This window comes from Leucopleurus acutus (assembly GCF_964270905.1).
Source record: "Leucopleurus acutus genome assembly, chromosome: 6".
In the NCBI taxonomy this organism is placed as follows: Eukaryota; Metazoa; Chordata; class Mammalia; order Artiodactyla; family Delphinidae; genus Leucopleurus; species Leucopleurus acutus.
In genome coordinates this window covers 83,857,842-83,871,710 of record NC_139149.1, presented here as the reverse complement: position 1 = coordinate 83,871,710, position 13,869 = coordinate 83,857,842, and the positions used below count along the sequence as shown (strand labels likewise).

At 39.2% G+C, this 13,869-nt stretch overlaps 1 protein-coding gene across 4 annotated transcripts in view; it reads right to left on the bottom strand.

The window, feature by feature from the left end:
- The window catches only part of SPATS2L (spermatogenesis associated serine rich 2 like), a 143,942-nt gene that overhangs the window by 50,304 nt on the left and 79,769 nt on the right, over positions 1–13,869 (bottom strand). For all 4 annotated transcript variants that reach the window (XM_082841658.1, XM_082841656.1, XM_082841659.1 and 1 more), the window contains exons 3-5: positions 8,164–8,272; positions 4,910–4,959; positions 1,966–2,212 (exon numbers count right to left, since the gene is read on the bottom strand). In XM_082841658.1, coding sequence (XP_082697784.1) covers positions 1,966–2,212; positions 4,910–4,959; positions 8,164–8,272 — 406 coding nt within the window. The remainder of the gene's footprint in view (positions 1–1,965; positions 2,213–4,909; positions 4,960–8,163; positions 8,273–13,869) is intronic.

Here is a 13,869-nt window from a genome sequence, read left to right as displayed (position 1 = left end):
CAAAAGCCCCCTGGTACAGAGAACTCGTCGGATGGGTACTTAACTTTCAAGGTAGCTATCCACCGTGAAGTGAAGCGATTCAATACTGCATTTGCTCTAATGTCATACACTTGATAGAGTTACTGAAATTGCTTTAGGAAGAAGGTATAAATTATAAGTAAATGAACAACTATATGTGCTGCGCTTTTAGTGTATGATTGATATCACAACAGCAACTTGAGTAATTAGCTTTTGAAATAATTGGTGTGAAGGCAAATCACAAGCAAAGTTGGGAATGTGCCACTCGATTATTTAATTTCTTTCTCCTGCCCTGACTATAAATCAAAACATTCTCAAAATTGTAAGCAGAGGAAAAGCTGAATGAAAAGATTACTGGAAAATCCAGATTCTAAATAGAAGTAGGTGATTTTCGTTGTTTGTTTTTAAGAAATCCTTGTGTAGTAAGGATTATCTGAATTATAGCACTATTAATAGTGTTGTTAGGTAATGTGTTTATGGAAGAAAATTAGAGCTTTGTGAACAATTAAAAAACTTCCTAGTGTGTTATTTAATGCTTCCTCATGGTATCCCTGATTCAATACTGGTTACTTTGTGATTTTCTGTTTGCACTTGTCTTTTCTGCTAGACTAAACTCTTCTCAGGTAGGGCCCCTGTCTTATTCATCCTTGGTTTATCTTAGGAGGCATTTTGAAAAACAGGGCACTTTTAAAATTTATCTAAATGATTGCGTATGGGTGGGTGTTGGGGGCAGGATGCTAAATGACTCACAATCACAGGAATCCCACACAGCGAAGAACTGCCCTGTAACCTGAACTTTCTCACATCCTCCTAGACACATGACATGTAAACCCAAGTATTTTTTGTACAGTTTTCCTATGGACTTCCAAGGTTTACTTGGATTTCTAGGGTTCAACTACTGTGGAAATTAAGAGAAAATTGTACTCTTTGGTGTTCAGAACTTTACCAAGAGCTTTTCACCATTTGGAAAATCCCGTGGCCAATCACATGGGCAGTCACATTATTTGAGTTGACAATCAGCACTTGTCAGTCTGTATTTGTAGCAGCTGCATTCACAGTGATCCCATGTCTACATAAAAATATACTTATTCAGTTCTTACTTCACATATCACATATAAATAAACAGTGTTCACGTTACCCAGTTGAGTACTGTCTCCCTTCTTTTAAGTGCAAAGTGATGCATTATAATTGGGTGTGAACATCTGGCCATTTTATTAGGCCTTCTATTTTAGTTGTTCTTGAACTTCTTATGTTTTTATATTATTGACATTTTGTTTCTAGGTAGAGTATATTATCTATGAATTTTATTTTAGTATTTGATATAAAAATGGAGCATCGGGTCAGACAGTATTGAAGACCACTGATCCAGTAGATTCCTGTACAGCTGCCTTATGTTGCAGAAAAGAAATGGGACACTAGAGATGAAATGATGCCCCCAAGGTCATACAGTTGATTAAGTAGCCTTTTGTCGAGTAATGAATGTATAGCTATAGCACAAGTAATTAACATTCCAGATTCTAACACCCTGGGATATATATTCTATCACATAATACAAAATACCAGGAGTTAAAATAACTTGGCCTACCCTTTAATAACATTTCCTTTGGTCACCAATTATCCCTCCCTTATCCCAGCAAAAGTGAAAAATTTCTTTAAACTGGAATTTCCTTTTTCCTGATGATCCCAATACAGACTAGAACTATATTTTTTAGTTAAAAAAACCCTCTGACTTAGTGCAGGGCTAGATTGCACACTTCTTCTCTAGCCTTGTCACCTTCCTCCCCGCCTCCACCATCCTGCGAGAAGACCGCTTGAATCTGTGGACACCATAAAAGAACAATCTTTCCCTTCCAACAACATCAACAGTAGCAATGACTGTCCCAGTGGGTCCCTTGGCATCCTTTTCTTCTATGTCTGCCTAAGCAACTTTACTTAAGGATAACTGACCTGTGACCCCACGGAGTGCCTTTGAAGGTTCCTCGAGTATTGAGATCTTTTTCTCACGGGGGGCAAGGGCTGGTTTTTCACTGGCAGAATCAGTGGATGAGCTGTCCTTCTCACAGCCGTTGACGTGGCCATTCTGTATCTCTGGCGGTGGTGGCTGCACAGGCCCCGCTTCGGGCCTCTCTGCCTTGTCTTTAGCATCTTTGTTGCCTTGATGCTGCTTGGACTTGCTTCTTTTTCTCTTATTGTTCTAGAATGAGAAACAAATGAGAAGCTCACATCCTTGAAATAGAAGGAGAACCCCAGAGACCAAAATAAGATATGTTACCCTTTTTTGGTTTTCTGGCTCTTCTAATAGAATGGGTGAAAACGCCTATGTCTTTATTAACCACCCAAGTTAATGTAAATATCTTCTTTCCTACAATGAGCTGTATAAACTTTTACCTCATAAGCATAGTAACCAAAAAGTTTTCTTTAAAAGGAAAAAAGCAGCAGGAAATGGCTTCAACAGCTGACACATTATTGGAGCACATTGAGTTGCTACATATCTGAATGGCCATACAGTAGAGTCTTGTGATAACTGCCCTGGAAGAACCTGAATTCAGCTATTGTGGTATTGGAGAAGAGGTCTCATTTCTTAAAGAGATGTTGGACGGGGTGGGGGGTGGGACGGGGGGGATCAGGGAGGACACTAAGGTTCTGATCCTCTGGGGAGGGAGGAGAGGCAGGGGGAGGCCTGGTACAAAAGAGGCAGGGAAGTCCCTCTGAAAGGAGGAAGTAGAGTCAGATCCCCAAAGTCCAGGTTGGATCTAGGAAAAGGCACCAGCCAACCAGGAGATCCCTGGATTGCTGGCACTGTCCGGGAATCATCCCCATGAATACTTAAGCTGGAGTGGACAACTGCTACAAAGGAACGCCGAACCCACGTGGGTCCACCTGGATTTGCACTGTGCACCTGTATCTGGATCTCTCGGCTGCTACCTGAACGGCATTACGAGACTGCAGTTACATTTAGTTCAAAATAACGCAACCCTGCATTCTAGATGATTGAAAACTTTTAGACCTTGGTGCAAGCCTCAGCCAATGAGAATAGACATGGGGCCCATCAGGGCAGACCCTGTCCCACCTGTGCATCAGTGTTCCACCAGCTGAACATCAGCCCGGCTTTGTTCTTCAACACATTTGAAAAAAAAAATAAAAAGAAGGGCTTCCCTGGTGGCACAGTGGTTGAGAGTCCGCCTGCGATGCAGGGGACACGGGTTCGTGCCCCGGTCCGGGAAGATCCCACGTGCCACGGAGCGGCTGGGCCCGTGAGCCATGGCCGCTGAGCCTGCGTGTCCGGAGCCTGTGCTCCGCAATGGGAGAGGCCACAACAGTGAGAGGCCCGTGTACCGCAAAAAAAAAAAAAAAAAAAAAAATTAATTAATTAATTAAATAAAAAGAAACAGTTTTCTCTTGATTCTCCACCCCACTCTCCTTCGTTTCCTTTGAAACCACAATCATGCCCCTGAGTAAGGGCTCCTCCAGGGGAGAGAAATGCACTGACTGGGTGAAGGAAGGCCCAGGGGCACTTATTCCCACACAAGCCCTGCGTCTCCTGGGCTGGGGAGACAGTTTTCCCACTGAACCTCTAAGAGGGAGGCTTAGTAATGAGTTGGGTCTGCAGCTGCCGTCTGCTCTGTTTTTCACATCAGAGAAATTTCATACCCAAACCACACATCTGAAATTCCTCCAGGTAAGTATAAATACTGCCTTTCAATCACCTGCAAATTGTCTTCATCTCACATAGAAGCCTGGGAAGCTATGATTAAAGATAAGCAGAGATTGTCAAAGACGGTGGCATACAAAGATTTAAAAAATTTTTCATAATTCTTCCTATTCTCCATGAAGCTAGGAGGAGAAAAAGGAGGAACGGATCATTCTAGTAATTTCAGTAATCTCGGGATTTTATGAAAGCAATACTGCTTTCTTGTGTTTGTTTAAAACCTGTGCCACAGGCCTGCGATCTTCCCTCAGTGGGAAGGGTATATCCTGGGATTCCCAAAACACAAGGCTTCTCTGGGAATAGTGGGAATGGGTGGGGAAGTTACTTTGAAAAGAGAAGCAGACTTTTTGTGAAAGTCATGAAACAGGTTACAGGCCAAGAACAAGAAGGAAGCTGCGGGCTTCCCTGGTGGTGCAGTGGTTGAGAGTCCGCCTGCCGATGCAGGGGACACGGGTTCGCGCCCCGGTCCGGGAAGATCCCACATGCCGTGGAGCGGCTGGGCCTGTGAGCCATGGCCGCTGAGCCTGTGCGTCTGGAGCCTGTGCTCCGCGGCGGGAGAGGCCACAGCAGTGAGAGGCCCGCGTACCAAAAATAAAAAATAAAAAAATAAAGAAGGAAGCTGCACCTCACTGGAGCTAGTGAGGGCTCCAGTGCTCCATGGTCACTCACAAGACCAGAAAGGCACGTTCTGGAGACAGAGGCCAGTGTGTGCGCTGCACACCGCACGTGTGCCCGTAAGTCGAGACTGTGTGACTAGACAAGAAAGCAAAATAACGTGCGAGGGGCAGAGTAAAATCTCCCCTCTGTTCTGTGAAAATATATTTAGGGCTTTTCAAGTATCTTTAAAACACTCCTTAATTTTTGCCTTTGTGCTACAGGATACGTTCAGGCAAGTTAACGTCTAGAATCCTTTGAATTCTCCGGTTGGGCTCGCCTTAATACTTAAAAAGAAAACTCTGGGATTTCAAAAGCACACCTGGTGGTTAAAAACACTTGAACAGAAAACAAGGGCATTAGTAGGGAGGGTGGCCGGTAATTTAAGAGAGTCGTGAATCTGGAAGCTTCCTGGGTGTACATATTAACATATATGAAAGAAGCACAAAATTGGCAGCCTTGTTAAAATGATAACAACCATGAAGATTCTGATGGAAGCTGCTAATTTACAATCAATATCAATCTTACCTTCTTTTTTCCTGTCATATTCCATTCTTTTAGAACTTGAATTGCACTGCCTAGACAAAGACAAAGAATCTTCAACATGCATTCACATAATAAAGCACCACACAAAATTCATCTCTGTCTTTCCATCTTGGTAGCGATTTTTTTCCCGGCTTTTTCATTTGTTTTGATACATCCTACCTTAATAAAAATGCCAGTTTCATTTTTTATTTCCAGATTTTCATTAAATTCACTGCATGATCTTGGTTTTATCAAAGTATTAAGCCCCACTACACGAAGCTTACTTTGTTTTATCATTATGTTGTCTTAGAGAAAATGAAATAGATCGAGAATTTTCTGATAGCTTCATCGCCATAGGTAGAATTAAAATTGTTCTGTTTGATATATGAATCAAAATACCTCTAATCTTCCGGGCTAAACATGAGATTTTGAATATTATTAACCATGTGAATCCTAACTTTTTGTTTGGCTATTCCTGCTCATTTTCTGCCTCTACTCATTATGTTCACAACCTGCAGGGTGATAAGGACAGACGATCTGATGTTAGCTTTGCTCTCATCACTGTGAATAGGGATGGGATGCAGTCTTTGCAAGGTTCCGCTTTGAAACAAAAGAAGCTCATCAAATAAGTTGAGTCCTAGGTTCTGTCAATGCCATTCACATGCATACGTGGCATTGCTCAGATGCAGAGGAAAAGCCTAACTTGATTAAATTAGAAAACATTTTAAAAGAAATGCTTAACCACTGGTCAGCTACACTATCTTCATGTAGTCTTAGTAAGTTCTTCACTCATTCCAACTGTGCTGGGGGTAATTTCAACAATAAGTTATTGGTAATGAGTAGACCAGTTGTTCTCATTTAAATAGGTGCTTCTAAAAGAGTAGCTCTTACATGTATCCTTTTAACAATTTTAAGCATTCTCATACAGTCTCATTATACTTATAGTTCTCTACAATGAGCGTGTTGGCTAAACAAAGATAAACTTCAGGCGGGTCGTTATAACAAATTTCAAATTAGTACGGTCCCAATTATTGAGTCTACTGTTACTGTTTGATAACCAGAAGGCCATAGTGTTTGGACTAATGTTCAGAAAGGCTAATTATTCCTATCCATTCACAGTTTCCAATTCAATGCCCCTCTTAGGCCTTTTGCGTTACATGTACTTGAAATAATAAGACTGCACTTAAAAGTAAGCTATAATTCAGTCTTTTTATTAACTGGGCTGGTCTTTTTCTAATTTGCCCAGAGAATTAATGTTTCACAGTATTTTCCTTTTGAAGAACTTTAGGAAGTCACTTTCACTAGGTTACTTCGTAAGTCACACCAGTGGCTAATAATCATTAGGGTAGTTCTTACTTATAGCTCAACTTCAGTTTTCCAGATAAAATTAAATTTTAAAAAATGTTAAATACTGTTCTTTTTAATCAGAGGGAGGAGGTGAGTTGCTTACTGCTTTCAACTGCAATATTCAATTATACATCTAATTTGCATATTTTGACATAAATTCTATTTGCAATTTGGACAACAAGCTTTTAGAGGGTAATTCTGAAGAAGAAATAACTATGTTTACAGACAATTTTGAAATTGTTGTCATTAAACTTTAATTATACTGAAACTGCTTGGAGTTCTTTAAGCCGCTCAGAAAGAGTGCTTTTAGTGTGCCTCGTAAATGATTCTTAACAATTATTTCTGATTTTCAGTGATTTTTAAACAAGTTTTCTGACTGCTCCCCATCCAAAATGATATGAGGTTTCTCAGCAATCGATGAGTCTTTAAAAATGAGACCTCAATACCGACAAGGTGAAAATGTCAAGAAGGACAAGCATGGTGCTCTATTTAAATATGATCGGATTTGATGACAGTCCATCAGTTACTGAGTATCTGTGCATCTCATCAGGGGTCATTCTGTAATAAAAACTTTCATGATGGAGAACATCGGGGCCTCAATCCAACTGAGGCTGGAGAGGCATGGGGATAATAACCTTTTTCCTTTCCTAAAGCTTTTTTCCATGTGAGTGATGTTGGCAAGTGAAACCTGAAAAGAGTTTATCTGAGCCAGGATATGCATGTTTCCCCCAATTTTTCCTTGAGATGAATTGCACTAAATGCTGCAAAGGTGGAGTAATAATTACATTCTCTGTATTTGTATCTGGTGAGTAAAGATTCTTGTACACGAAGCAGGAAAAACAGTCAGAAAAGTTATGCACCATGGGTCTGCTTGCAGATCTATTTTGAATGATAATCATTTTTAATTCAATTAGGACCCTAAACCCTGACTGCAGATATCAGAATGTGAGTGTGTTGCCTGGTTCCAAAACCTTGCCTGAAATGCAATTGTACTATATGTAGAAACTTAGGAAGATTATTCTACTCCTAGGAAAGTAAGTAAATCAAACTGTCCTTAACAAATAAAGTGTAACTAGGATAAACCCGAGGAATGTGCTGATAGGTCTTCCCTGACCTTTCGGTCAGATTATGTTTAGTTAGTCCATACTGACAAAACAGAAACTAATGCTGGGACAGAAGACATAAGATAACTAAGGACAGGTATGAGATCTCTGTTCATAAATGGAACTTTAATTTGAGTAGGAGAGAAGACTTTCCCATAATTTATAGGAAATCTAAAGCAGTAGGTTATCCATTTATAGAATAAATACATTCCTGAGACTTTAGATTCTATACCGTCACTGGCAATGGGCTGTCCAAAAAAACAATTTCTTTTAGACAGCAAAAAGTTCTAGAGGTAGATAAGATGAACTGATATTCTGACTAAGTAGGTAACCTCAAAATCATAAACTAAGGATATTAAAGACTAAACCAGTCCTCTCAGGCTACATAAGCATCAAGTTCAAGGATTCCAGTCGTAAGGCCAAGTAGAACTATGCTGGTTGAAGAGTTGAGAAGGCTTCCCAGATCAGGAGTAAAGTACATTATCCTCCATTAACAAGGGCGCCATCAGATAAAGGACGTGTTTAGTAACAAATTGGACAGACTGGTTGACAACGGAATTAGTAGCATTACAATATGTATCCTTTGCAACCTATCTACAGTCTGTCTTTTTTTTTCCCCCAATGAGGAAAAAAGAACTTCCAAATTCTGCTCTTAATATGTAGATGTGTCTTTAAAACCTAGCATATTTTAATGAAAATTAAAGTATTAGTGAATAATTGGTATTCAATGCAGTCAAGGAAGAAAATACAGAATATATGGAATATCTATTTCTAACGTCTTCAGGTTCAGGGGACGTGTATACTCACCATCCACGAAGGCCTGCACTGCTTTATCTACATTAAAATCAAACTGCTGTAGCACCAGAACTATTTCATTATTGCTTTTGTTGGGAACAACTGATCGAACCGCATAGATCTGCAAAGGAGAGGAAGAGAAAAAGAAAGGTAAACGTTTTGAATATTTTTCATCCATATTAGTCTCTCACTGGCTAGAATGATATCTGTTAGAAAGGCCTTGAAAAGCCAACTAATCTACCTTCTTGCCATCAAGCATACTCAAGGCACTTCAGACCACTAAAAATGAATCCTGGTGACCACCTTGATAGCCTCTTTACCTGAAAACACATTTCTACAGAGACGTCCTTGTTAGGACTGGAGTAGCACGTGGGAAAAGCCAACTCTGGTTTTGCAACCTACTCCCCCCACCAACCCAGCCCCAAGACTCCAAGGTGTACTTTCAGTGAGTACTTTTCAGTGAGTACACAGATAGTTTTCTGTCTCAGGCTCTCTTCTCCGTGGGCTCAGGGCAGCTCTTTGGAAAATTTACAGGAATAGCCTCATGCCTCAGCTTCTCTGATCTGCACAGTGGAGACAGTCATAGTGAGGTTCACAGAAGCGTGGTGTGAAACTCCATTAATTTTTATAGAGATATAAAATGTGGGGCATTGTATTTTTGAAATAGCAATCTTAGCCATAATACGGAAAACGTTCCCCAACACACTTCTGAAAATCAAACATTTAAAACAGTAAAAGTAAATACATGTATGAGAGCTAAGGACTTCAACAGGTTAAGCTGATATTCAATTTTTAATGACCTATAGGTATTTCTTAATCAAATTTTGCACATGTTCTTTCTTTTTGCCTAATAGAATTAATGGACCTTTATCTCACAGAACTTGCAATTACTACAGGACGCTCTATCCACTTCAGCAAACCCTGGCTCACCCAGCTTTCTATCAAGGGGATTACTGCAGCCACTACTGACAAGTATGAGAGTACTACCTGGTGCCAAGGTGCGTAGCATCCACAATGATGGCCACAAAAGCACTGCACAATCCTTACATGGTTAGATTGAGTTTTAGAGTTACATGCAATTTATTGTAATCAGATTCATGGACTGTGGATTATATGTGTATGATAATGTGTAATGTGATTCTATTGCCCAGAACACTCAATTGAGCAGCATAGCCTATTTCCTAATTATGTTACAAAATAGACAGCCTACTCCATTTCGATGTACATGTAAGAGTATTTAGATTATAATGAGAAAACAGCACAAGATATGGGTTTATAACTTGGAGAGGTTCTGACATTATAGAAAGCTGGCTTTGAATCTTGACATTCAGAAATGCTACATATGTAGGGATTTTCAAGGACTCTAATTATACACACACACACACACACACACACACAGTTGTATATATGTGACAAGAGTCCTTTGATTTGTTTCTCTACTTCACGGTTCTTAGTTTTTCTAGCTTCTATTTTAAAAAATATTATTAACTTCTTCAAATCTAAGTTCTTTCTCACTTTTTCGCTTGCTCTCTTTAAAAATCCTTTCAGTGAATAATTTTTGAATGTCTATTGTGTGACAAGGCACCAAACTTCCTGTAACTTATAGACTAGAGGGGGATGCACACATTGTTCAAATGATCACACAAATACATACTTATACATTGTGATAAAGGCTATAAATCATAGGACAGGGAGACGACTTTATATAGGTATGCTGAAATCTGAAGGACAGGGGAGAAGAGATGGGTGGGAGGTTAAGAGGAAAGGCATCTTAGGCAGAGGGAACAGCATGAATGAGGAGGAAGGCACAGGTGAGGGAGTATAGAGGGAGGCAGAGGCTGAGGCTTCCAAAATACAAAGATGAGGCCAGAGGCGGGCAGGGACCAGATCATGCAGCCTGCAAGGCTATGCAAAAGACTTAGGTCTTGTGAGCATCCCATAACCATCCTTTTGTGTTGTCCTTTCTTATTCATTCATCATGTTAGAAAGATAGCTCTCTCTCTTTTCTCTCTCTCTCTCTCTCTCTAATTTATCCTTGTCATATACACATTTTATATGTAGATAAATGTATATTTATATATCATTATATTTAAGTTATGTGTAAGTTAAGGTGTACAGTATGTTGATTTGATACATTTATGTACTGCAAAATGATTACCACCATAGCATTAGCTAATACCTCCATCCCATTAGATAATTACCACTTCTTTTTTGTGGTGAGAACATTTAAGATCTACTCTCAAGTATATGATTCAGTATACAATCACCATACTGTGCATTAGATCCCCAGAACTTATTAATCTTGTAACTGAAAGTTTATACCCTTTGACCCAAATCTTCCCGTTTATCTCTTTTTTTAAAGAGAAGCCAAGATGGGGAGAAAAACAAGAACAAAAACACCTGCATTGACCCGGGAGAATCATTAACAGTGCATGTCCAAAACTAAATACAATTGGCCTAGCAGGCACCAGTGCGCTGGAGTTATGTATAAACATTACGTGTTGTCCTTCTAATGTAGTTCTTTTAAATAAAATTCTAGCATTTCAAGCCACTCTAATTGGTTAGTATTATATAAAATTTCTTGATAATAATGACCATCATTATTACCACATCAGTCATGCCCTTCTAAATAATAATTTGTAGCAACATGGATGAACCTAGAGCATATTATACTTAGTGAAACAAGTCAGACAGAGAACACATATGATATCACTTATATGTGAAATCTAAAAAAATAAAACAAATGAATGTAGATAGCAAAACAGAAATGGACTCACAGATATAGAAAACAAAATAGTGGTTACTGGTGGAGAGAGGGAAGCAGGGAGGGGCAAGATTGGGGCATGGAATTAAGAGATACAAACTACTATGAAAAAAATGGATAAGCAACAAGGACATATTGAACAGCACAGGGAATTATAGCCATTATCTTGTAATAACTTTGAATGGAGTATAATATGTAAAAATACTGAACACTATATGCTGTATACCTGAAACTAATATAATGTTGTAAATCAACTATACGTCAATAAAAAAAACCACAAAGTTTTCGATCCACCTACATAGTTGTGTGATCAGTAAAGACCCAGAAGTATGGAATAAACATAAAATAGTTGTTTGCCCTGTTTCCAGTCTCTCCTCTGCAAAACATAATTTATTTTATTATGTTAAGGCAAAATATAATATAAACCTGAGCTTATAGAGATACTTCTTCTTTAGATGTTTATACTACTCTTGCCTGTCCCTCTTTAAAAGAAAAAAAAAAAAAAATCAACCACGGTAGGATATAGAAAACATCTATCCTTGTCACTTTATATATCCTAGCACTGAACATATCCTTAGAATACTGTCAGTAACTGAGTTCTGATATCAAATATAACTATGAATATTGCATACAACTCCTGGAGGAAGACACAATTAAAACAGGAATGTCAAGTTTTAAAGAAAAGAGAAAAAAAAGGAAAAAAATAATTTCTGCCTATTCTTAGATATTCCATAGTAATGTTGAATTCTAGTGGATTTCTGGGCCAAGTTTCTGCTTTAATCACAGTACTTGCCTAATGTGAAGAGAGTAGTATTGTTTCTCCACCTTCTTATTTATAAATTCACTACATTTATTTTTCTATGAAAATGTGTTTGAGAAAGATGGAGAAATCCAGGCACTCATATGCACGCATAAAAATACAGGAACCTGGGCTTCCCTGGTGGCGCAGTGGTTGAGAGTCTGCCTGCCGATGCAGGGGACACGGGTTCGTGCCCCGGTTCGGGAAGATCCCACATGCCGCGGAGCGGCTGGGCCCGTGAGCCATGGCTGCTGAGCCTGTGCGTCCGGAGCCTGTGCTCCGCAACGGGAGAGGCCACAACAGTGAGAGGTCCATGTACCGCAAAAAAATAAATAAATAAATAAAAAAAATACAGGAACCTCACAGTGTCACTATTCAAGATGCAGCAGTCATAAGGGGTCTAAGCATTTAAATCTAAAAAAAAACCTCCTTATGAAGGAGGTTTAAAATATAAGGAGTGGATGACAAAGGCAGTGTTATAGTGAGGTTGTGCTGAAAAGCTGCCTTTGCATTTGGAAATGAAGCTCCTGGAGCAATGGATCAATCAATGCGTGACTAATGGTAGTTTGCATGTGGAGAACTCATAAAATTCACGCCTGCAGTGGCTGTTTTGCAGAGGTTGTCTTTGGCGGCGATGCTTCAGACACACGGCCTTTACTTCACTGCCACAGCCCAAGCTGGTGAGTCTGTTGCTGCAGCTTCACCCCGAAGCCCACTGTTTGCAGCTGCACGTGAGTGCATCCCTCAAGGGTTCTCATGCCATAAACAGTGCGTTCCAGGGGGGTCAACCAGGCAGCGGCGCAGGATGTCAGGTGACAATATGGCCCACTAGTTAGTGGTTCATTTAGCAACTGCTTTACCTTTCCCAAGTCACATTCCTCTGTTTTGCTTTTACTAATTTAAATCTAGTTTGGCAAATTCAATTTGCTATTGAGAAATCTTCCTTTTGCACATCAAAAGTTGTTTTGATTTTAAAAGCTTTTGCACAGCAAAGGAAACCATTGATAAAATGAAGACAACCTACTGAATGGGAGAAAATATGTGCAAATGATATGACCAATAAGGGTTAATATTCAACATATATAAACAGCTTACACAACTCCAGAGAAAAACAAACAACCTGATTAAAAAATGGTCAGAAGAACTGAATAGACATTTTTCCAAAGAGGAAATGCAGATGGCCAACAGGCACATGAAGAGATGCTTAACATCCCTAATCATCAGGGAAATGCAAGTCAAAACCACAATGAGCTATCACCTCACACCTGTCAGAATGGCTGTCATCAAAAAGAACACAAATAACAAACGCTGGCGAGCATGTGGAGAAAGGGGAACACTCGTACACTGTTGGTGAGAATGTAAATTAGTGCAGCCACTATGGAAAACAGTATGGAGGTTTCTCAAAAAACTAAAAACAGAGCTATAATATGACCCAGTAATTCCACTCATGGGTATATATCTGAAAAAAACAAAAACACTAATTCGAAAAGATAACATGTGCCCCAATGTTCATAGCAGCATTTACAATTGCCAAGATATGGATACAACCTAAGTGTCCATCAGCAGATGAATGGATAAAGAAGATGTGATATATATATATATATATATATATATATATACACACACACACACACACACATACACATATATATAATGGGATACTACTGAGTCATAAAAAAGAATGTGATTTTGCCATTTGTAGCAACATCCATGGACTTGGAGGGTACAATGCCAAGTGAAATACGTCAGACAGAGAAAGACAAATACTATATGATGTCACTTATATGTGGAATCTAAAAAATACAACAAATTAGTGAATATAACAAAAAAGAAGTGGACACAGATATAGAGAACAAACTAGTGGTTACCAGTGGGAAGAGGCAAGAGGGGAAGGGCAAGATAAGAGTAGGGGATTAAGAGGTACAAGCCATTACGTATAAAATAAGCTACAAGGATATACTGTACAACGTGGGGAATACAGCCAATATTTTTCAGTAATTCGAAATGCAGTATAACCTTTAAAAACTGTGACTCACTGTATTTTATACCTGTAACTTATACTGTACATCAACTACATGTCAATAAAAAATAAACATTTAAAAAATTGTTTTGATTTAACGTCAGCATTCTAATCTCCCTTTCTCTCCTCTCTCTG